General features: G+C 44.3%; 2 protein-coding genes across 5 annotated transcripts in view; one reads left to right on the top strand and one right to left on the bottom strand.

Moving 5' to 3' along the window:
- The window catches only part of tenm1 (teneurin transmembrane protein 1), a gene marked incomplete at its 5' end in the record, with an annotated part of 195,095 nt that extends 178,524 nt beyond the window's left edge, over nucleotides 1-16,571 (top strand). Inside the window, 11 exons of the mRNA XM_080465661.1 lie at nucleotides 243-556; nucleotides 1,182-1,354; nucleotides 3,016-3,260; nucleotides 3,970-4,263; nucleotides 5,465-5,709; nucleotides 6,403-6,545; nucleotides 8,334-8,545; nucleotides 9,382-9,683; nucleotides 10,595-11,301; nucleotides 12,057-12,199; nucleotides 14,520-16,571. Of these exons, the coding sequence (XP_080321787.1) occupies nucleotides 243-556; nucleotides 1,182-1,354; nucleotides 3,016-3,260; nucleotides 3,970-4,263; nucleotides 5,465-5,709; nucleotides 6,403-6,545; nucleotides 8,334-8,545; nucleotides 9,382-9,683; nucleotides 10,595-11,301; nucleotides 12,057-12,199; nucleotides 14,520-15,275 (3,534 nt within the window). The 3' untranslated portion in view covers nucleotides 15,276-16,571. The remainder of the gene's footprint in view (nucleotides 1-242; nucleotides 557-1,181; nucleotides 1,355-3,015; nucleotides 3,261-3,969; nucleotides 4,264-5,464; nucleotides 5,710-6,402; nucleotides 6,546-8,333; nucleotides 8,546-9,381; nucleotides 9,684-10,594; nucleotides 11,302-12,056; nucleotides 12,200-14,519) is intronic.
- A 1,611-nt stretch (nucleotides 16,572-18,182) lies between these two features.
- Nucleotides 18,183-23,238, bottom strand: LOC308110996 (SH2 domain-containing protein 1A-like). 4 transcript variants are annotated; one of them, XM_080465660.1, is made up of 4 exons: nucleotides 22,809-23,218; nucleotides 21,767-21,830; nucleotides 20,046-20,342; nucleotides 18,183-18,348 (listed from the first exon to the last, which is right to left on the bottom strand). In XM_080465660.1, the coding sequence occupies exons 1-3, from the start codon at nucleotides 22,943-22,945 to the stop codon at nucleotides 20,085-20,087; spliced, it is 459 nt and encodes a 152-aa protein (XP_080321786.1). In that variant the 5' UTR covers nucleotides 22,946-23,218; the 3' UTR covers nucleotides 18,183-18,348; nucleotides 20,046-20,084. The 4 variants fall into 4 exon arrangements, with proteins under 4 accessions (XP_080321786.1, XP_080321785.1, XP_080321784.1 ...); XM_080465659.1 differs by lacking the exon at nucleotides 18,183-18,348 and adding an exon at nucleotides 19,600-19,929 and having other exon boundaries at nucleotides 22,809-23,176; XM_080465658.1 differs by lacking the exon at nucleotides 18,183-18,348 and adding an exon at nucleotides 19,600-19,925 and having other exon boundaries at nucleotides 22,809-23,176.
- Between the last annotated feature and the right edge of the window lie 1,330 nt (nucleotides 23,239-24,568).

The following is a 24,568-nucleotide window of genomic DNA, read 5'->3' as shown; positions in this document are numbered from 1 at the left end:
CGTTTATTCAACTTAAAGCCATTTTTGTGTTGTGATTATATAATGTATTCTTTGCTGTCAAGCCATAATTCTAGCATTGCAACTGTTGCAGGCTACACATAAGAGCGTAGTTTATTGTGAAAAACTAGAAAGTCCATTAGGCAACCAGAATATAAGTCATGTTCATGGGCAGATTTAATCATTCTGAGGAATTAAAGGAACTTGTACCTGCAAACACTTGAATCTCCTTCCCTCCGCGACAGAACGGATCCCACATGTGCACCAAGCACCTGATCACCGGCCACTACCTCTACAACTTCTCCTACGGCACCGACGGCCAACTGTCCGGCCTCACCTGCCGCGACGGCCGGGGTCTCCAGGTGAGGAGGGACGCCCGCGGCGTGCCCCTCTGGCTGGCGCTACCTGGCGGACAGGTGTTCTGGCTGTCGCTTAGCAACAGCGGCACGCTGAGGAAGGTGTCGGCCCAGGGCCACGACATCGCCCACATCTCTTACCATGGCAGCACGGGCCTGCTATCCACCAAGAGCGACGAGAACAGTTGGACCACTGTTTATGAGTGAGTTTACAGCTTCTCTTGCAGCTGCTTATTGTGATTTCACCTCTTTTCTTTTCCGTCTCCATTTCCCTCTCACACCTTTTGCTTTATTTATGCATTGTTGCTCGACACTGAATGTTTGTGTAGACACAGCGCTGCATGAGATTACATGTGAGTCAATGTGACAGAGCTTAAGTCAGCAGTGTGAAATGTGAGTGCCATCTGGTGGTAACTGCTGCTACGGCACCACCGTGGAAATCTTCAGGTTGAGGGGAGATCTTTCTCTTTTTTTTCCTCTTTCTTTTACTTAAACGAATGATTGGCTGAGGGATATGTTGCTACACTTTGATCACATGCGTGTGTGAATGTACGTATAGTACACAAACACACGTGTCTGAATTATTCACCAGTACACAGCCGGTCTCTGTCTCACACTCCACAGCTGGATAATTACGCGTATAAATCATAGCTGACACTTACTCTGTGTCCGTGTTTGAGCATGAAGAGAAAATACAGGGCAAGTGAGCGCGCGTGTGTGTCTGTGTGTGTGTGTGCGTGCGTGCGTGTGTGCCTGCGTGTGTGTGCACCTTCTATCTGCACGTGATTTCGAGGTTGCACATCACTGCCTGCCTGTTTATTTTCCCAGGTACAATGGTGAGGGTCGAGTGACCAACATCACTCTACCCACGGGGGAAGTGAGCGGTTTCCACGGCAACCTGGAGCGCTGGTCTCGCGTGGAAGTCGAGGCGTCCAATCGTGAGAACTTTGTGACGAGCACCAACCTGTCCGCCAGCGACACCATCTACACTTTCCGGCAAGGTGGGCTTCTGGGGCTTTTTGCCCTTTGCTTCAGATCATCTGGGGACAAAGCTATGTGAACAACATAGACCAAACACGTGCGGAAGAGTAGAACTACACCACTGCTGCATCCACCGAAAGTCACCACAAATGAACCCACACGGGTGTTTGTGATTCATGTGAACCTTAGAGCATGCACACAGATGTAGAACGTAAGGTTATAGGCACACTTAAACATTTATGACTGCAAGCCGCAATAACTGTGGCTCTGGTCAGGTCAGACTCTCCAGACCTCTTTTTTCTTTCTTCATTCCTTGGCCACACTAGATGTATATACCCCAGAAACCCACAGCTTTGCCCCTCCCCTCCATAAATAATTCACATATGGATCTGACATGACCTCTTTAGATAACCACACTAATAGCCGGCAGGGATGAATATTTTTTATTTTTTTCCCCTTCTGTCACAACAAAAAGAAGCAGATCGGAATGACTTGTGAAATGTCTTAACAACTGCAGGGAAGAAACGGAAAAAGAGGGCAGAGATGAGAAGAGGAGAAAATGAGAGTGGAGTGGAGAAGCCACTCATGGGAGCAGTTTCTTCTCATGTCATCCCTTTAATTGCTTTCTAGCAGTTGTCACAATGACAAGACTGCAGGGAGGGAAAGGCTGCACACACACACATACACACACACTTTGCTACAGTATGACAGAGCTGCCAGGGAAAAACTTCCAAATGACCCCCTATTTTAGAGTGGCCCTTTTTACTTCCACCGCCCACAAATTCAGTGTCTTCACCTGCCTCTGAGGCAACAATAACCATATGTACAGAAAGAGGTTTTATAGTGGTGGAGGGAACAGAAGTTACAATCCGGTTTATCTGCCGTGTTAACTTTTACGATTAAAATATAGTTTTACGAGTGTTTTTTTTCCCTTTCTTTCTAATTGTGTCTCTCTTTCTTTTTTTTCTTTTTTTTTAAATGACGAGGAAGATGTGAATTTGAGACGTGTAAAGTCTGTATGAATTAGTACTCAGAACAATATAGAAATGACAGAACAGCTTCTGAGAAACTGCAACGTGTGAAAACATGCCACATGCAAAGCAGCAGCCCTCTACTCCTGCACGTACTCTTGCTTCCTTTTTTTTTTTTTTTTTTGTCTATTCCCTTCTCATCTTCCTCCTTTTATTCCTCTCACTGTCTGTCCATCCGCCTCTTTTCCTGCTCTCTGTTTTCAATTGATTGCATTTCTCTGCAGTTATAATAGCAGATACAGTGCAGTGCTAATGTTGCAGAGAGCTTGAAAAAAATTGAAGGAGAATCACTTAGCAGAGTGATTTAAGCAATTAAATCAAACACAAAGAGCCAGACATTGCATTCATGTAGTCCGCTCCTTTATATCATTGATTTTTCTCAAGGCTGTTTGAGAGAGAGACATTGACTTGATGTTTTTTTCACACTTTAAACTTAAAAAAAAAAATCTGTTGCAGCATTGTTGCACCCTTGTGTGCAAGGTGTGATTTTTTTTTTTTGTTTGTGCACGCTCATACGTGTGTGTGTGTGTGTGTGTGTGTGTGTGTGTGTGTGTGTGTGTGTGTGTGTGTGTGTGTGTGTGTGTGTGTGTGTGTGTGTGTGTGTGTGTGTGTGTGTGTGTGTGTGTGTGTGTGTGTGTGTGCGTGTGCAGACCACGCTCAGAGCTCATACCGGGTCAGCGCTGACGGTTCCTTCCTGGTGACGCTGGCGAGCGGGATGGAGCTGTCGCTGAGCACCGAGCCCCTCCTCCCGGGGGCGCCCGGCGGCGGCGTCAGCCCCACGGCCAGCCGCTGCAACATCAGCCTGCCCGGGGACCACGCCCCCAGCCTGATCGAGTGGAGGCAGAGGAAGGAGCAGAGCAAGACTAACTACAGCACTTATGAACGCAGGCTGAGGGTAAAAACATCAAACTTAACCACCAACGAACTTGGGCAAGTTCTCCGAGATCCAGAAGGCGCGATGTGCGGTGTGCATTAAGATGAAAGCACACCGCAGACCTCTCAGTACTTACTGAATATGACAGAATCCATCAAATCATCACCTCAGCTGCAGCTGAGCCATACGCCAAGTTAAAGCTGTGCAGGATGACCTTTACGCACACAGACAAGAAAAGTCATTTTTAAGTGTTCTGCTCAGTGAGACTATCTCACGGCTCTTTCAACAAGCGTTGCACAACGTGTTTGAGCGATTGATGACGTCAGCAAGAGCAAGCTGATAGGTCAAATGACTGAGAAGCCATTAGCTGTACTTTCCCCACACCTTCTCTCCGAAAGCACAAACACAATAATTCATAAGAAAAGGACATTTTATCTGATGCGCACTAATTAATTAGCAGTCCCCAGGACTCCGTTCTCCACTTGTTCACAAGGCAATTTATTGTTATTATCCAGGCCCGGTTTGTTCTAAATGTCACGATTAATTTATCTAAACTAATGAAATCTCTGCTTGTCTCAGACAAGCCACTTCATTTATATTTGCATGTCGGCAGCTACATTCACAATTTATGATGATTATAAAGCAGTAAAATTAAAAAAAAAAAAAAGTTTTATTTTGCCCTCCTCACTCTTGCTGACTTTTTTTTTTTTTAACAATTTCCCTTCCTCAGGCACACAACAGGAATCTGCTGTCCATTGACTTTGATCAGAGCACCCGAGTGGGGAAGATCTACGACGACCACAGAAAGTTCACCCTCCACATCCAATACGACCCGCTGGGCCGGCCCGTGGTCTGGTCTCCCAGCAGCAAGTACACAGAGGTCAACATAAGCTACTCGGCCGGAGGACTGCTGGCCTCCATCCACCGCGGGGAGTGGTCCGAGCGGCTGGACTACGAAAACGACAGGGTGGTGTCCAGGGCCTGGGTCAACGGGAAAATCTGGAGCTACACTTACGCCGACAGAGTAAGAGGCCCGGAGACGTGTCAGGCGGTTTCTGACTGCCTCACGCTGAGATTTGTTTGATGTCTTCAACGCTGCTTATCTCTCTTCTTGCTGTTAGCAGAGATCTGACACTCGCTGCTCTCGCTTTGTTTCCTGCTTTGAGGTGATCGCAGCTGTCACAAACCAAAACTAGGACTGAAAACCTAACAAGTACCTCAGTTGTGGGAAATGAAAGCAGCATAGTGAATGCACCTTCAACTCTTTTTTTTTTTTTTTTTTTTTTTTTTCTGCATTGCCCCAAATCTTTTACAACCTCTGTTTGACAAACCCAGTTTCCAAAGTAGATATTTAGGGACTTATTTTCCCCAGACTTTTCAAATGAGTCGCCACATCTGAATGACTCCAGCTGAAACACCTAGACAATATTTTCTTTGCCATCCATTACATAACTCCTGCAAGTTTCAAGGCCCCGAAACTTGATTTTCACAGAGTGATGAAAAGAAAACAGCCGCTTCCTGTAAAATGGTTTTGACAGTAAACACTGTGCGTGCTTTGACAAATGGATTGAAGTAATGTGCACTATAAGGAATTTATAGTGAGGGGGACTGTAGCGCTATGTGTCACAAAGCTCAACTCGAGGTATAATTTCCGTCCTTGAAATTAATTGAAATATTTAATGAAATGATATTACATCTGAAATCCATTTAATGTCAAAGTTTTGGTCCAAGACAAAATTAGAGTGTAAATGAGCTTATATTACGGCGCCATCCAGGAGTTATTAACACCTGCATGTATTATTAATATGTTAATATTATACCTCACAGTTAAATGGAAATATTAACTAGCACAATGTTGTATTGCAGTGAAAACAGAGTCAGCTCAGGTTTTTGAAAAGCATGCCTGCAAAGAAAAAAAAAAAGAAGAAGTAAACAAAATTGCTGCTTACTGAAAAACCCAGACTTCCAATTATGGTGATTTTTCTCCCTTTTGTTATTGGCATGTATGCTAAAAGAATTAAATAGCTCTCAGTGAAGAACTGAAGTGGTCCTCCAACGGCAACCAAGGTTGCTGCTGAAGAGGAGACATTTCAGCGGTGCAAAGTTTTCACCAATCAACATCGGAATATATAAAAAAATAAAAATAAACTAAATAACAAAAAGCAGAAATGGAAAAAAAAAAAATCCTGAGCTTTCTAACTCGTGTCTTCTTCTTTCTCCCGCAGTCTATTATGCTGCTGCTGCATAGTCAGCGGCGTTACGTCTTTGACTACGATCAAACGGACCGTCTGGTCGCCGTGACGATGCCCAGCATGGTGAAGCACACCCTGCAGTCGCTGCTGTCCATCGGCTACTACAGGAACATCTACATCCCCCCTGACAGCCAGGCCGCCTTCATGCAGGACTACACCCTGGACGGGCGGCTGATGAGGACTCAGTACTTGGGGACGGCACGGAGCGTCATCTATAGGTTCGCACTCGTTGCAGTGTGTAATCACCCGCGCGCGCGCACACACACGCGCACACACACGCACACAAACACACACACACACACACACACACACAAATCTGATTAAACCCCCTGCTTCCTGGCACTATAGCCACACGTATATAAAGCACATCCCTGATTGGCTTGATGACGATGCTTTAATTAAAGGCTAATCTTAAAATTTAAAAGCCCCATCACGCCAAGCCTCACTGACACTAAACGTGCGGCACACATGCAGCTGTCCTTACAAATTGCACTGATTGGACTAATGGGAGGACTGATTAAAGGTCAAATTTTTTATCATCATACCATGTCAGACACCAGCGATCTGATTTTGATGAAAGCTGGAGGACTGAATCAGGCTGTGATCTGGCATTTAACGTTTTTTAATACTCATTGGCTCGATGAGGATGATATAATAAATGGTCCCATTTTCAAGGTTTGAAAGGCCATAACTGCCTCGGCAGCTGCTCTGATTTTGATGAAATATTGAAGGATGGCGCAACTTGTTCTTTATTGCCCTGAGGGATCTTCATAATACTCGTGTGGCGTAGCATGTTTATTCATACTCCAGTTCAAATGTGTTCAGCTGAGCTTGGAACACAAGCGTTATTTATCATCTATCTTAAAAAATCTTTGATTTTTTTCTCTTCCACTCCTCTTTTCTTCTCTCAGGTATACGTCAGCAGCGCGGCTCTCGGAGGTGGTTTACGACTCCACCCTGGTGACCTTCACTTATGACGAAGCCTCCGGCACTGTCAAGACCATTCATCTCACCCATAACGGCTTCATAAGCTCCATACGATACAGGCAGACAGGTATGGGTACACATGTACTCAACAGCAACTGCGGGCCAAACACCCAACAGCCACACGTTTTAAATATTTACAACATGCACAGAGTCGAAGAATGGATCATTCAAAGGCAGCTCTCAGACCATCGGTCACCCTCGCGAGCGCGCAACTTGCAGCATCTGCATCGTGACGGGACTGCCATAGTCTGGAATGTGCAGCCAGATTTCATGACTGTCATCAAACTCTGGTGTCTGTGTTTGACTCAGATGCTGCGCTATTTCATCTGAGGCTGATGCAGCCACAGTTTGAAGTGTGAAAAGGGCCAGGTATGCTCAAGTGGAAGAGTCTGCGGTCTACCACAGCTGTAAATACGAGACCACCCCCTGGGTTCTGAGCTGCGCTATTTCTTCCCCACCTCTGCTACATGCCGGCTGATCAAAGGAAACAAGCCAATGTATGAATGTACGCTAAAACACGCTGAGCTAGGTGTGGATGCATAAACGTTAACACTTATCTGCATTTACGTGTGCGCTGTTTGTGTGCCACAGGAAATTACCAAACAATAGTCTGAGGTAGACTGCAGGTTAAAAATGGCAGTTGTGTTGAATAACGGTAGGACTCCATTAGGTGTGGTAGCAAATGGAGTACTTTGGGACACGAGCATTGTTAATGGACTTCTTCAATTCCCTCAAGTTCCAGTCTGTTCGCAGTCAGACAGGAACACAGCTGCCGGTTCACTTCCTGCGGCTTTGTGATTGGCTTACCACCATCAGCTCTGCAAAGTGCAGCTGTGTGTGTGTGTGTGTGTGTGTGTGTGTGTGTGTGTGTGTGTGTGTGTGTGTGTGTGTGTGTGTGTGTGTGTGTGTGTGTGTGTGTGTGTGTGTGTGTGTGTGTGTGTGTGTGTGTGTGTGTGTGTGTGTGTGTGTGTGTGTTTATCGCTTTGCCCCTCACTGTGAATAGACTCTCACCTTCCTTTAACTGATCTCATTTCAGCAGAACAAACGGAGCCTTGGAGGGAGGAGAGATAGTGGTAATTGTCCCTTGAGAGGAGACAAGGAAAAGTGAGGCACTGGGAAAAAAGAAAAATAGATGGAGAGAGAGAGACAGGGATACAGAGAGGTAAGAGGAAAAGGAGCAGAAGAAGGAGAGGGAAAGATGACAGCTTGGGGAAGTGACAGCTAGAGAAGCGAGACGAACAGACTGCAAGTTCCCCTGGGCTGTGGAGGAGCCTCCACCTCACTCTCAGTGTTGCTGCCATTTGCCCATTAGCGCAGTTTCAGAATCAACAATCCACAGAAAATAAAAATAGAAGATGTAATGCTGATCCAGCTTTCTACAGTCTCCAAAGTGAGACACTCAGTCATTTTAACTGCAATCAGAGTCGTCTCAAATAGCAGCATAATGGTGTTTCATTAGCAGGCCGCGGTTTTTTTTCTCCCTCCAAATGGGGGGTGAGCTATAGTAGCAGAAGCAGAGGTGATGAATGGTGTTGTTAAAGTTGATGTTCTGGCATTAAGAAGCACATTGGCCCATCATGGCTATTGTCTTTAGATTTCATTATCTCTCCATATTAAAGGTCGCCACTGAAAATGCCATAGAGGTGTGGGGATAGTTAAGATTGAATGGATTGCACTGCGTGTGTCTCTGTTAATGATGGTGAATTAGTCCTTGATTTGAATTGATTAGGCAGGCTGGTATTTGGTAGTGTGACGGCCAGCTCTAATGGCTGCGTGTGCAAATGCATGTGTCTGGGCCAATTCACATGCAAATCCACGTTTCTGACAATAATCCTCCATGATTCCGTCTGCGCAGGTCCGCTGACGAGTCGGCAAATCTTCCGCTTCAGCGAGGAGGGTTTGGTCAACGCCAGATTCGACTACAGCTACAACAATTTCAGAGTCACCAGCATGCAGGCTGTCATCAACGAGACGCCGCTGCCCATCGACCTGTATCGCTACGTCGACGTGTCAGGACGAGTTGAGCAGTTTGGAAAGTTCAGCGTCATCTTTTATGACCTCAACCAGGTAGGCTTGCACTCTTCAAAAACTGGACAAGATGATGGAATGATTCTGTAATATTTCTAACATAAAACCTCATGAAAACCACTGTTGGATTGCTTAAATGGTACTCAAATTAGCCACTGTTATAAATGTTCAAGTAAAAGTACTTAACAGCACAGAAACTGTTCAGTTTTTAACATGCAATTGTATTTATCTACATGAAATGTCTATTCAAAGCTATTTTGTTTTTTAGTATTTTAAAATTTCACAATAAAATTTATTCTTATAAAGCTGCCATTTTCTTTGAAAAGAAAAATGATACTGTTTCATACTGAAAATGCAGATCAAAGAGTTTCATTATTGTCGTAATTTTAGGAGAATATTCAGTAGCAACTTAGAATTTTAAAAGTAGAAAGTGGATTTCACCTGGGAAATTGCACTTTAGTATTAGTAATAAAAAAAATGCATTCAAACTCACCTGATTACAGTAATGTGTGTTTATTTGTCACTTTCACCCCTGCGCACAGTTAATTAAAAAAAATCACTGTGCCAAAATAAAGTCTGACTGTTTGCGTGAAGTGCACGTCATGTATTGCTTTGTTTTGCCTCCAGCGGCTGATTTAAATGCAGTTTGACAAAGCAAGCCGAGCAAAACAGAATTCACTGTTTTGTCATTGTAGCGTTAGGCAACTAAAATGCGTCATATTTTCACAGGGAGTTGGTCGAGACTCAAATAAAGCTGAAAGGGAAACAAACGCCAGGAAAAAGTTACTGAAATAAATGCAAATGAAGCTCTTAGATGTGCATGCTCTACTCAAAGCACCCAGATGTCACTCGACGCGAACGTCCCGTGTGTTCAGGTGATCACCACCCACCTGATGAAGCACACCAAGGTGTTCAACTCCTACGGCCAGGTGGTGGAGGTCCAGTACGAGATCCTCAAATCCATCGCCTACTGGATGACCATCCAGTACGACGCGGCGGGACGCACCACCACCTGCGACATCAGGGTGGGCGTGGACAGCAACGTGACGCGCTACACGTACGAGTACGACGCCGACAGCCAGCTGCAGAGCGCCTCGGTCAACGAGCGGCCTCAGTGGCGCTACAGCTACGACCTCAACGGGAACATCAACCTGCTGAGCCACGGCACCAGTGCGAGGCGAGTTGAACTCGGACTATACATGTGTCATACTTAATGATGTAAGCATTTAAAGTAGATTTCATCTCGCGACACAAGAGCTTTTACCACAGATTGCCACGAAGTGGGATTCCTGACCTTTTTTTATTACTAACAAGTTTAAAGCATATACGATTTAAATGAGGCTTTCTTTATTTACATTTTATAAAGTTGGGCAGCAGTGGCTCATCACTGGCGCATCTGATCTTCTGAACTCTGATCTTCTGAAATGAATATCAAGAGTTACAGTCAATGGTCTGTAAAAAGACAGCTTTTCTGAAACGCTGCTACTGTGCATGCGCACCACAACCGTAGTAAATACTTCTGCACATGTGCAGAATGTGACGTTTTCTGTGTTTCTGCTGTTTCCCTCTAAACGGATATCGTTTTCAAAACGTTACCGTATAAATGTAAATCTTTTCTAAAACAAAAACCCCCAAAATGATGTGTTTTCACTTGAAATGTCGTGTAAACAGGGTTGTGATGTCTGACTGTGGACAGATTAAATACTGCTTGATGTTTATAGCTACGACTGACTCAATTGCATCGACTCCAAATTCCACATCCACTCTCATTTTATCATTTTACATTAAATTGATATTACTTATTCTCTTAATTTATTGTATTTGATAATATTGATTAAGATTGTGTGTAGTTTATGTTTTTGGTGTTTCTTTGATGGAGGGTGGTCTTCATTGTCTCCAAAGGCATCTCTAAAATAAAACGCTTTTCGTATCATAATTAGCTCACTACACCATCTTGTGGTGCAAAATGATATTACAACAAAAAATATTACAGCTTGCACTTATAATATTCGCAACAGCAATTTCCAATGTTGCATCAGTAGTTTGTGTTTCTAATCTTAAGTAAACTTTGTGTGGTTTTGATTCAAGGCTGACGCCGCTGCGCTACGACCAGAGAGACCGCATCACTCACCTCGGCGAGTTGCAGTACAGTATGGATGAGGACGGGTTCCTCCGCCAGCGAGCGAATGACCTGTTCGATTACAACTCCAACGGCCTGCTGACCCGTGTCTTTAACCGTGTGACCGAGCGCTCGGTGTGGTACCGCTATGACGGGCTGGGTCGCCGCGTGGCAACAAAGAGCAGCCAGGGCGCACAGCTGCAGTTCTTTTACGCCGATCTGTCGCACCCTACCAGGGTCAGCCACTTGTACAACCACAGCAGCAATCTGATCACGTCGCTGTACTACGACCTCCAGGGCCACCTCATCGCCATGGAGCTGAGCAGTGGCGAGGAGTACTACGTGGCCTGCGACAGCGTGGGGAGCCCGAGGGCGGTTTTCTCTAACAAGGGGCGACTCATCAAAGAGATCCTCTACACGCCCTACGGAGAGGTTTACCAGGACACCAACCCCGACTTCCAGCTCGTCATCGGCTTCCACGGGGGCCTGTACGACCCCCTCACGCGATTGGTCCACCTGGGCCGGCGGGACTACGACACGCTGGCCGGCCGATGGACGTCACCGAACCACGAACTGTGGGGGGAACTGAGCAAGGAGCCGAAGCCCTTCAACTTGTACGCCTTCAAGAATAACTGCCCTGTTGGGAGAGTGGAGGAGGTGACACAGTTTACGACAGGTGAGCCTCGCACACACACGCGCGCGCGCGCACACACACACACACACACACACACACACACACACACACACACACACACACACACACACACACACACACACACACACACACACACACACACACACCATCTAACATTGAATGAGTGACTGGCTGACAGATACAAAGCGATACAGACGAATACTTCACTCGCTGACATCTACTCCCACACGCACTCCCACACAGGAAGCATCTGCCATAAAGAGTGAGCTGAACGGGCCACATAACTAACCACAGGTGAGCAGCGTGTCAGAGATGGGAAGATGTGACAGATAGTGGTGACGGAAAAGGACAGCCATGCCTGTGATCATATTGTTTTTTAGCACAGGCTGTTGTGTTTTGTTCCCTGTCTGTCAAGAACATACTGTTTCCCCGAGAGACGAGATAGAGGCTCCGGCGAGGCAGCGAGATGGAATAGGGAGAGCAGAAGATGAATACAGGATGTCGGTGGGGGCGCGTGTCCTTCTGCTTAATGGAACATTCATTTAGCCTGTCACGTTTTCCTGCGGCAGGATTGTTTATTGCGGGAGGAATGTTTGCGAGGGAAACACCAGCCGACCCGTCTCTGTCTCTCACTCGCATACTGTGTGATTTCCTGTACAAGGTGTTGTTTCCCTGGCCTTATGACTTTTTGTTTGCTTCACAGTACACACAATATATTCTAACTTTTCTTACTCGGTGCAATTTTCTCCCACGCCTCTATGTGTGTGTGTGTGTAGACATCGGCAGCTGGCTGCAGCTATTTGGTTTCCAGCTTCATAATGTTGTCCCCGGTTTCCCGAAACCTGAAGTGGGCAGAATGGAGCAAACATATGAACTAATGAAGACCCAGACCAAGACGCAAGACTGGGACTCCAGCAAGGTGAGCGTGTCATCCAGACAAACTTCAAACAACCACTGCACAACTTTTTTCTCTCTCTCTCTTTTGAACTTTTATATGAATCCTCTAAGATTTGAGGTTCTCTTTGAAGTTACTGGAAGATCCACAATACCCTCAAGGAGTATTATATGTGTGTATGTTTATGCATGTTTATATATAAAACACATATGTTCTTATCTGTTTATTTCCTTCATAAATACTCTCAATTAATTACTTACTTTGAGCCCCCGTATGGGTGGAAGATAACAGTCCCCCACCTAAGACACTAATTCCATGCTAATTGCCCGTCATATTTGTTGCTCCTCCTCGACGACAATATGACTGAAATGACCCCACATCAATATTAATATGTAACACTGTTTTCCTGAACCAAGAATGAATACTCAAAGTTTAATAACCGAAGCTTCTTTAAATGCATAATTGTTGTTTTTTCTTACTTTAGATCAATGACCGTCTTTGGGATATTCAGGTAAAAAACAAAAAAAAAAACATGTACTTTAACCCTTTATAGGGCTCTCACTGAAATATGTGCAAGGTTTTATTTCTATCCTCCAAGACTACAAAATCTATTTAAATACTCATCTACGTGCCAATTAGAATCAAATCCAATGCAAAGTGGTTTAAACTGAATAAAATTTGAACAGGCGTCAGCCCTCTTCATTGATTTCCTACCATGCAATGTGTTAGTGACAAAACCAGATGATTCACTTGACTTAATGGATGTATTATTTTTTTTTTTTAATAGATTTTTTTTCTCTTTCTTCTGTTAGAAAAAAAGAATGTATTTCTAAATATATAGACACCACCACTTGCAGTAGCTTCCTGTGTACAGTTCATACGTTCGAAGCACAGTTTGTCACGTTTTCATATTTCTAAGATAAGGTGCAAACACCGTTTTTATGTTATTATAGCAAATACTTCAAATCTTTTTTCTTTTTTTTTTTACCAATAATCAAGTCTTTTTTCAATTTAAAAACACTCAGACATGTGACATGGTTGACGACATATCACAGATCACAACGGTTTTATTTAAGGTTTTAAGTTTTAAGTATTTCAACAGCAAAGATGTTTTATCACCATCTAATTGAAAAATAGGAGAAGTCACCATATAATGTAGTGTACTTTGCCAGAACCTCACTGTAAAATAAAAATGTGATTAAAAAAAAAAAAAAAAGGCAAGAGGACATTATGGAAGGCTTTTCTCCCACTATAAACTTTACAGAGGACACCATTCTGTGAACCACTTACGGTTATTTATGTTGAGGGGGGAAAAAATAAATTTACCGCCAAACGTTTTAGAACAACAGATATCCTGTAAACTTCAGTCTCTTCCGGTGACGAGCGCAGTACAACCATTTTATTGCTAATTTGAACTTTATGATGAATTACAGCAGCTGTGCTGCCAAACCTTTACTGCAAAATGCTCTAGTGCAACACGTGAGGCCTTGGCAGCCGCCTGGCAGCACATAGGGCAGCCAGCGGGCTGTTTTTCAGTGCAGCCGGTGTGAACTCACACCACAGGATGGTGACAAGTTTTTGTATGTCACCTACATAATGTGGGAGCGAGCAGGTGTCTCGTTTTACTTTCCCAACTGTTACTTTTGGTTTCTTATAGAGTTTTATATGACATGATCTTTACCGGCTCCCATGCTGCAAGTTGTTCCCTTGTCCATCTTATCGAATAATGCAATAAGGCTCAGTGACATAACAACTTGCCGTCAACTTTCTTATTAAAGCAAATAATAAGGGATCAAATTTCTTATTACATTATTAATTAATAATGTAGTAAAAAAAAAAAGGGGGGGGGGGCAGAATTGTCACATTATTGGCAGGCTTTATATGTTGGACGTTATTACGTTATTGGTTGTTATAGTCGTAATCAAAAACCTGTAAGAGTATCTGGAGAACATGCAAACTCACCCACGACCTTCCCGCAAGTCGATATATTTACCTTTAAAATCAACGTTCTCAAACCAATAATACATGTCAACATGTTTGAATGTGTCTGTCGAAAGGGTTTATGTTACAAACATATTAATATGATGATAAAAATTAGTAACTGTGACATTGTGCTATTTTCTTCACTAATCCTACCAAAATGGTTTTTTTTGTTTGTTTTTTTTAAATTAAAAGTATTTTTTCCTCATCTAAGGGAGTTCATTGTATCTTTATAGCGTTATGCAATTTAGTATTTAGTTGGTTGCTGAAATGTGACTAATTAATTTGTCATATCTGCTCACATTCTTGAATGAAGTAGAGTTTGAAGCGACATGACGCAGACCGCTGTGATGTTTTGTTCCAGGTGGTGTTGGGGATCCAGTGCGAGCTGCGTCGGCAGCTCAGGAGCTTCATCTCGTTGGAGCGGTTACCTCTGGTCTCAGAGCCGGTGGGCTCGGCGTGCCACCGACCCTCCCGCCCCCCTCCCTTCGGATCCAGACCCTCCATCCTTGGCCCCAGCATCCGATTCGCCGTGTCCCACGGGCGGGTGAGCGCCGAGGTCATCGGAGTAGCCAGCGAGGACAGCCGTCGGGTGGCGGCCATCTTGAACGGCGCCGTCCACCTGAGCGGGCTGAGCTTCACCGTGCACGGCTGCGACACCCACTACTTCCTGCAGTCCCGGCCCATCGAGGAGGACCTGGCCCTGGGCCTGGGAGTCGGGGGCCGCGTCCTGGAGAGCGGCGTGAACGTGAGCGTGTCTCAGATGAGCGCCACCGTGAACGGGAGGACTCGACGATTCGCCGACATCACCCTGCAGCAGGGGGCGCTGTGCCTGTGCGTGCGGTACGGCGGGAGCGAGGAGGAGGAGCGAGCGCGGGTGAGGGAGGAGGCGAGGAAGAGGGCGGTGGAGGGGGCGTGGGAGAAGGAGAAGAAGAGGGTGGAGTCAGGGGACGCGGGGAGCCGGGCGTGGAGCGAGGCGGAGAAACAGCAGCTGCTGTCCGGCGGACGCGTGCAGGGCTACGACGGCTACTACTCCCTGCCTATAGAGCAGCAGCCGGAGCTGTCCGACTGCCCCTCCAACATCCACTTTATGACACTGAGCGAGGTGGGGGGCAGGTAACAGAGACATGCGAGCAGCCCCCCGCCCCACCAAAGACTGCCTGTTTCTACTCTACTCTGATTTGTTCTACTGTTTCTATACCGTATCGAGAAAAAAGAAGAAGAAGACGACAAAGCAGAACAAGAAGAGAGATTGGTGGGGGGAAAAAGAAACTTCCAAATGCCTTTAATTGTGACAAAATGATGGTATTTTATTATTATCGTCCAGTTTCTCCAATTTCTAACAGTGGCACAAGCAGTGTGGTTTGGCTGTGGCTTCGCTTTTTTGTATCCCGACCGACCGACCGACTCACCAATGAACCGACTACCCGTCCGTCCATTTTGCTGTTTCAACACTGTCCACCGTTCGGGACTCTGTCCGATATCACATGGACTCTCGCGATGAGGACTTTAGCATTGCCAGAGAAGGATCTGCTTCATGACTCAAACCAAGAGCTCTCCGGTTGCCATTTGAGTTCCTCCATGGTTTACCTCGGATATACTATCGTTTACATATTGTGTAAGAGAGGCCTTGTCGACTCTGACACTCCCCCTTTAGAGAAGGAGCGCCCCCTCCCCCGGCGGGGGCCTCCTGCCTCTGGTGTGCTCCAACAGTAGTTTGTATGAGTGTGTAAACTAAAATCAAGAATGTACATAGCCAGTGCTTTCACACTGAAAAAAAAGTGCTCAACTGGAAAATTCTGTTGTTCATAAGTGTCAGTATTGTTAATCAATAGAAAAACAGTTACATTTTTTGCAAAGAATTATACATGGCTATAGTAAATATTCTCGCTGAAAAATCTGACTTTATTGGGTTACAATGCTGATTAAAGTTATTATGTGTGAATTACCCGATTGCTCCTTGGGATTTTATCGGCGTCGCTGCTCATTATCTCCCTCCCTGTCTGCCCGCTGCCTCCCTCGCGCCTCCTTCTATCTCCGCGCCTCTTGCCTCCGCGCATTTGTTGTGCTCGCTTTGTTCTTGTTTCAGGGAGTTTGTAACTTTCAAATCTGTGCTGTCATTATCACCCATCATTACGGCTCAAACCGAGATCTGCATGAGAAACCTGCGTCTGTCAGAAGAGAGAGAGAGAAGAAGAAGAAGAAGAAGGAGGGGGATGAGGGGGGGGGGGGGGGGGGGGGGAGGGAGCGGGTGCACAGAGGACGGGAAAGAGAAATGTGACAGCTGAGGCTCGGCGAGTGGGTGGCGAGTGCAGAAGGGGCAGGACCTGGAGTTGGCTGCACTGTTCTCTCCAGCTTGTCTCCTCTCATTAGGAAATGCCAATCAGACTACATGTGAACCACTTCCAAGCCTCCCCCCCACAAAAAAAAAAAAAAGGAAGAAAAAAATAAAGTCAAAAAAAAAAAAAAAAAAGTAAAGAAGTTTGTTTTTCCCTTTTTATTAAAAACAAAAAATGGAGCTACTACTAATCCACCTCCTCGTCCGTCTGCCTCACCACCCCCCCCCCCCCGCACCCCCATCCTTCCTGCCTGCACACCCGCCCGCCTCTCTCCCATCGTCACTCCACCATCTGCCCGCCATTAATTGTTTGTGTGTCTCTCCCGGGCCGCCGGTGACGGAGATGCACAATGCATATGTTCTGACTGCGAGCAGGTGATATACGTTCCACGGGCCACGATGCACCTTCCCTTCTTAAACCATATGCGCTGCTAGATACTGTCCAACCTCATCTCCATGGTGAAAAGATGGAGGGTCCGGTTGCTAGGAGACCACTGCAATGAAGAATTGTCTGCGCTGAATGGATTCTCTCTCTCTGTCTCTCTCTCTCTCTCTCTCTCTCTCTCTCTCTTTTCGTGGTCTCTCTTTTTTAAAAGGTAATGTCGAGCTTTCTCTCTTTCTTCCTCTTTTTCGTAATGTGAATCTATCTTTTTATGAGGTGCTCTCATTCTCTCCTCTCTTTTGCTTCTTTATCTGTATCGCTCCTTTTTAATGTCTCTCTTTCTATCCCTCCCACTTTTATAGGCTGGTGTCATTCTCTCCATCTCTTTTCTCACTTCTCTTTCTCTTTGCTTCAATTTTTTTTTCAAGATAATGTCAATCTTTCTCTTCCTGCCTCTCTCTGTTTTAAGATATCTCGTCTTCCTTTCCCTATCTTTCTGCCTTCGATGCCCCTTCTCCTCCTCTCTCTTCTCTCTGTCTCTCATTCTTTTTAAGGTAACGTCAATCTCTTTCTCTTCCTCTCTATGCCTCGCTGGCTTTTAAGATGTCACTTTTTCCTCTCCCTCTCTTTTGTTCATTTTCTTTCTCTTCTTCAGAACGTCAACTTCTTTCTTTCCCCCGTTTCTTTTGTTCCCTCTCTTTCTCTTCAATATGAAGCAATACCAATTTCTCTCTCTCGCCCTCCCTCTCTCTCACACTCTTGTCTTTTTCTTTCTCTATCTCAGTAGGTCTTTCATTTTTTATAAGGTAATGTCAATCTCTCTTTCTGTAGGTCTCGTTCTTTTATGAGCTACCCTTTCTTTACCTTTTTTTTTTCTCTCTCTTATCGGGTAATGTCATTCTCTCCTTCTTGCTCTCTTTTTATTAGCTAATGTCTATCTTTCTCTCACTGTCTCTCTCTCTTGGTCTTCTATATCTCTTTTTATATGGTAATGTCTATCTCCTTCTGCCTCGCTCTTTCTTCTGTCTCTAATTTTTTATAAAGTAATGTCAATCTCTCCCTCTCCCTGTATGTCTCTCTCTCCTTTGCTCCTCTTTTTGAAAGTCTGTCTCTTTTTTACGAGGTAATGTCAATCTCCTTCTCTCTCCTAGCAGTCAGCATTCTCTCCATGGAAATCACTACTTCAATACGTCAAATTGAATTTTTTTTTTCTTCTTTTCTTTCCCCCCCTGCATTATGTGTCAGCCAGAGACCCGGCCGCCTGTACAGGCTGTGTGCGCCTGACCTCATTCAAAAAGCGCTTACTTCATTCGATATCATTTATTTCCATTCGCCATTCACACAACTCTATCGCATTAAGAAAAAGAGAGCACAATATTTGTTGTCAAATTATGTATGCAGTAATGGATATTAATGTCTCAGCAGCTGAAAATTTCACGCCGCGTCCCTGAAAGTTATGACTCTGCTCTCTTGCTGCATATGCAGAAATGAAGAAAGAAGAGAGAGGGAGAGAGAGAGAGAAAGAGAGAGAGAGAGAGCGGGAGGTCAGATCTGTAGATCTCAGTCACTTGCTACTTGAATTAAGCAAACAGGGGAAAAAATGACATTTGCTTTACAGTTGCCGTATTTATTCGACGGCAGGATGTTTCCTTGAGTAAGAAGGTTTGTCACTGACACATGTCCGTGCTCCCTTCAGGCTCTGTGTCGCTTTCACAAAGTACATGACAATAAATTACTGTTTTTGATTTAAAAGTCCAGATTAGTCACAAGATAATAATAATAAATCCCAATGCAATTGAACCAGGTCCACCAGACCTCCTTATGGTCTGACACGGCGGTAGCTTTAGTATTTAAACACTTTGGTTGTGTTAACAGCTTCGGGTTTGTCATGATGATGGAATATTGAACGCTATTGTGTTTTATCAACCTCTATTATGGTCGTATTCAGGATGCTGATTGGGAAGAGAAGGAAAGACAATGTCCTCAATGTGGGAGAGCCATTTAAAAAAAAAAAAAAAAAAAAAAATATTTTTCCACTTTCAGTCTTATTTTACTCTTAGTCTAGAACATACACATTGCTATTTTCTTTGCTTTTTGCAGTTGTGAACATTCACTTGAGTCCAGTCCTGAGGGGTTCTGTGTCTCTTTTGTTGCGTTTTGGCTGTCAGCCATGCTCCAAACCACTGAAACGTTTCTGAAATGCCGCTACTGTGCATGCTCACAACGGCCGTAATGAACAGTTCCTCTGCACATCCGCCAGTAGATGAGCAATGATAAAAATGTTTGCCTCCAGAGTGTCTTGACTCCCAGTCCACATTCTCCTGGGAATGTTTAACCTATTGTTCTCTGTGCAGATGACTTTTTGGTTTTACTCTAAAAACAATCAACAACACCTTCTAACGGCCCAACATTGAAAACGACATTGTTTTCAATGTTGCTGCCATTTCCATGGAAACGGACATTGTTTTCAAGACGTTGCCATGTGAAAGTGAAACTTTTCTGAAATGAAAATGCAAAAACGATGCATTTTCACTGGAAATGTCGTGTAAACTGAGTCTGCAGTTGACCTAATTTGAATTGCTTTGAGATGAGTTCTCCCTGGGTAAATGAGAATATGCATAGCTGAATTTAAAATACATCCTATGAGGTTACCTGTCCAGCAGGTGATTAAAGGAACATTTCCAACATGCAAACCATGAATGCATCAAATGAAAGAAACATATCTGGTAAAAATAAAAAGTTTAATTCGACATCAGCACTTCCTATCACTGTCAACAAGATTGATTATGTTTATCTATGTGTTTATATATACAGTCAAACTATCAACCTAAACATTATGAACATTGACTGGAGAAGAGATCATCTCTTTGTCATGGCATTATTTGTGTGATTGATTATGCAGCAGGTGGTTTTTCATCCTTAAAATCGATGTATTCTAAGCAGTAAAATGGGCAAATGTCAGGATTTGAGTGAGTTTGACAGGAGTTACACTGTGATGGATCCCACATTGCAGCCATCCTAACGTGTTCCCGGTCTGCTCCGGTCTGTGTCTGCCTCAAGTGGTTCCAGGAAGGAAACAGAAAGTTTTTTGGTTGGTTCTGATAGAAAGTTTTTCATAAGTCACAGTATTTGTTGTGTATGTAAGATTAGGCGGGTGATCAAAATCTTACTTAATCTTTGACTCCCAAAATGGCTCCTCTGGTAGTAGACTAACTAAAGGCTTGCTGCGTCTCCTTCTTCCGCTTGTGTTTGTGTCCCTGGGCAGCATGTGGGGTCCTCTGCTGGAGGAGAGCCTCCGGGTCGCTGTGTGTCGACGACAGGCCGTTACCGGGCGCCTCGGCGTGCGCCCGGCTCTGAGCGGTGACCGGGTAAAGCAGAGGCATGGCCAGGCCTTGTTCCGGCTTCTGGAAAGCTGATATCAAGTTCTTGATGTGGCGGAAAGACCGCTTGGCCACGCCAGGAGTGGTCTGAGACACAGGAGAGAAGAAGAAGTGGGAGAGAGTTCAGAGTGTCTCTGCCTTTTTCTCCACATCAAACCCTCGCAGGGGAAATGAGGAGGACGCGACAGGCCCGTCTAAAAATGAACTCTCACAGGTTCAGCTCATAAAAAGGTATCAGACAGGCTAAAAAAGGAGAATGGGCCGAGCCTTGTGTCTGTTCCATCTTTAAATATCTGCTCCATTGATCCACACTGAAGCTGTGTAAAAGCCAACAGAAGGACATTAATAAATAAGAAGATGCAGACAAAATTAAATATAAACATATTGAAGACATACTCAGGATGTTTGGAACCTAAATTTAGAAAATTCAGAACGCAATTATCTCCAAAAACATTCTCTCCCCTGGGTCTTCTTTTATTTTGTTAGTCAATTTAAAAAAAAAGAAGCATTTTTTGGGGGGGGGATTTATGTTTGACATCTGAGATGCTTGAAGTGTCCCATTATCTCAACGGCTTCACTCGTGACAACAGAAAGACTCAAATAAGACAAAGATCATTATCAGAAGTGATCTGTGGAGGAATCATTAGTTTTTTTAAAAGTCCTCCTCTTGGTTTTTTTTCCGCCGAGCATCATTCTCCCACAGAGGAGGCGCACATCTGTCTGCTCACTTTAACAGACAATCCCTCCAAACCGAAATGATTTTTGTCAAGTCAGTTCTTTGAAAACACATTACGTTCTCTCATTCTGAGTAATCAATCAACACGGGAAGGAACATTTCTTCAGAATGATTCGATCAGACACGGATCCACCCTCCCACCCAGCGGATGTTCCTGTCTCTGGCCACAAGTGTTACCTCTGTTCCCGCGAATATTTCATTAAAGTGATTGATATCGCGCATGAATAATGTAAACCGTTATTGAGCTTGTAGTGAAATCCGTGTAATTCGAGCCCCGTCTGTATCTGCTGTGCTCGGTGAGAGCGAGCGAGGGTAAAATGTCGTTACGACAGCTTCAGTCGTCAGGCAGAGGCCTTCAGATGTCTCTATACATTCCCGTCTCTGGGTGTTTGCCAACCCTCAGCGCTCAATTACATATCCCATCAGAAATGCTGTCAAAGGCAATTCTACGTTTTCCCTTCTCGGGAGTATATGCTGATGCTGTGGCATCTTAAATTTGAGGTGGTGGTGGTGGAACTATCTCACAGGGTGTTATTGCTAAAGGAAAAGAAATGTACCTATTTCTCAGTGCTGTCACTGCGCCGGTAAAAAAAAAAAAAAGCATGTTTGCCTCGAATTCACAGTTTGTTGAATCACACTGGTGCCAAAAAGAACTGCTAAAACCAATAAACGGCAACCAAAGCGGGACACATGTACAGCGGCTTCAGCTGCTCCTCTCCAGGGTTTTTTTGGGGGAATCTTACGTGCAGGGAGGCAAGAAAGAGAAATGGGTCACCTCTGCAGCCCACGAGCCCACGTCGTCCTTGTGGAGTCTGTACGTGTACACGTATCCTTTGGACCTGCGCACAGACACACAAAGAAACACATTTGACCCGCGGCTCATGTTCAGTCTCTGGCCCCGCTCCGCTCAGCGTTGCTCCAAGACCACTCATCTCTAAAGTTGGTTTCACTTCGACTCCACGACAGAGGTTGTTTTGAAAGTGTGGGAGGATGAACCATTATCATTTTTAAACATATTCGATACCCGAGTTCTGACAACTTTACAACTAAAAGAGTCAAACAGTCAAAACACGTCCAACGTTGAAACTTAAAAATGTCTATATTAGTTTTTGCATATTTACCAAAACTGCAGTTTATGTTGCATCGATTACATTTCAAACTACAAGCAGGAACCGTCGACATCTTAGTAGTTTTATTCATTTTAGCTGCTGTCGTAGTCATTTTTTGCTCTTTTAACAAAGTGGTTTTAGCCGTTTTTTCAGCAGTCAGTCATTGTTTTGGTCGGATTAACTGTTTTTACTTCTTTCGTAGCCGTTTGGCACGTTCACCGTAACTTTTTAGTAGTTTGGAGATATGTTAGGATGTGATGCATATTTCCGATGACAATCTGCTGAACCATCCTTCTTTTCAAGCGTCACATTCGTCACCTCAAAGCAGCATTAAAAGTCTGATTTGAGAAATATTTATTGACATGTAACGCTTCTGGGAGTCGTGTCAGGAAAGGCAGAGCTGCGAGTTGCATTTTCAGAAAGTCGCTTCTAAAACTGTGTTTTAATTAAATCAATAGTTGTTTTGACTGTTCCTCCTTAAAGTGAAACTGGAAAAAAAACAAAACGCACAATGCTGGGCGAAAGGCACCGGCTTGACCTCCAGATTTTCCCCGCTGCGTCAGGGAAGGCCTGCCCGACACTCGCTGCTCTCGGATTGTTTGAGCCTTTGTTTTCTCGATCAATAATGTGTATGACAGCAGAAAACAGGGTTACTGCTGTGACTGTGTGGCAGAGGAACAGAAGCAGACAGTTTGAGTTGATACTCACAGCACGCACAGGCAGAACACGCCCGGCACCGAGTCGCTGTTGCGGACTAAGTAACACCCGTCCCGCCCGTCCTGGGCCAGCCGCCTCTCCCCCTCCAGCTTTCCAATGGGTCCGTGGTAGACTGCCAGGTTTTCCATTACAGCGTCTCTCTCTCTCTGTCTTTAAATTTTCACTGCAGGCCAGCCTTTTCGTCTGCTCTCTGTGCGCTGTCGTCAGGGAGCACAGGTAAGTCAGCCGCCCAGCCTCTCATTTGATACTCGCTTCTTCGCTGTTCAGGGAGCACGCTTTTCTGATATTCACTTTTTTCACCAGACTGATAGCAGCACTCGCCAACCTCTAACCTTTATGACTTATAGTCTTCCTCTTTCTCAGCAAGAGGCGCACACACACACACACACACACACACACACACACACACACACACACACACACACACACACACACACACACACACACACACACACACACACACACACACACACACATACACACCCATGAACACACATGTGTAAAATGTGGGTTTGTGTTCGACTATCTCTCAGGAAATGATTGTATTTTTCGACAGGAAATAACTTCAAAGATTCTAACTGAATATTTCCACAACAATAGAAAGCACAAGAGAGGGATAAAAAAAGAAAAAGGCAATATCACCTCTTTTTTTTTTTCCACACAGGAAAATATATATTATGCTTATGCAGTGACTTACCACTCTTTCCAACCCCACTGTTTTCTTATTAGCACAAGTTTGCTTACGCTGTCTGTTTCCACCTCAGTTTCCATGAATAATGATGCACAGGCAGTTTGCTGTGCAAATCTCACAGGCAGACATGTTCAGGTCCTTAAAGTTAATGCAGGTGCCGAAAGCCCAAAGTAAAAACAGGGGAATGCAAAAGTCTTGTTGACAATAAAACTCATGTTAAATAAGAAAGTAAAGCTTTTTGTCCATTTACAACAGGATACAGTTACTTTATTAATCTCAGGAGGAAGTTCTTTTGAGGTACTTTTTGGTTAGTTAGTTTCACATCTCTGCAATCTTCAGAATTCACACGGCATGTTATGTAGCGAGTCAAAGTACCACAGTTCAAGGATGGAAAACAACGCAAAATATCTGTTTTTAATAACTTCCAGAAGATTCTTTTCTGATTCTGCAGGGCTGAATTAGAAAGATGAATATGCAAATGAAAACTGTGTCGTTTCATGTTTGTGCCTCTTGCACACTACACACACGCACACGCGCGCGCACACACACACACACACACACACACACACACACACACACACACACACACACACACACACACACACACACACACACACACACACACACACACACACACACACACACACACACACACACACACACATCCTCGACCCAGCAGTGAGAACAGATCCTGCAGACAAGTTATTAGATATTGCATTCAGACGAAAAGTGATTTGTTTTCTTTTGAAATAGATTTAATTCAACTTATTTTCAGTTAAAAAAAAGAAAGAAAGAAAGAAAAGACCTGTGAAAGGTGTTAAAGCTTGATTACACCATTCACCAATGAGGGTTGGATAAAAGTACACAAGGTCAATTTAACTTGAGATTTCTCACAGCTAAACATGACACAAGCATATTCAGTAAAGCTATTCCAGATTTAGGAATATTGTTGAGAGAGTCATCTTCACCTTCATAAATTCTATTTTAGCACTTTATTTGTATTCAAATGCATTCTTTTAAAAGTACTAAACGAGACAATTGAATACTAAAATGTAATTGG

This window comes from Lipophrys pholis, assembly GCF_963383615.2.
Source record: "Lipophrys pholis genome assembly, chromosome: 6".
NCBI classification, from domain to species: domain Eukaryota; kingdom Metazoa; phylum Chordata; class Actinopteri; order Blenniiformes; family Blenniidae; genus Lipophrys; species Lipophrys pholis.
The sequence above is the reverse complement of the archived record's forward strand: the minus strand, read 5'-3'. Positions and strand labels throughout refer to the sequence as shown.

Excerpts from the sequence above, each read along its gene's own strand:
- LOC308110996 (XM_080465657.1), bottom strand. The coding sequence starts at position 22,945 with ATGGAAAACCTGGCAGTCTACCACGGACCCATTGGAAAGCTGGAGGGG. Across the intron at positions 21,831-22,808 it reads GTGTTCTGCCTGTGCGTGCT|GTCCAAAGGATACGTGTACA; the intron begins GTGAGTATCAAC and ends GTCTGTGCGCAG. Across the intron at positions 20,343-21,766 it reads TGGGCTCGTGGGCTGCAGAG|ACCACTCCTGGCGTGGCCAA; the intron begins GTGACCCATTTC and ends CCTGTGTCTCAG.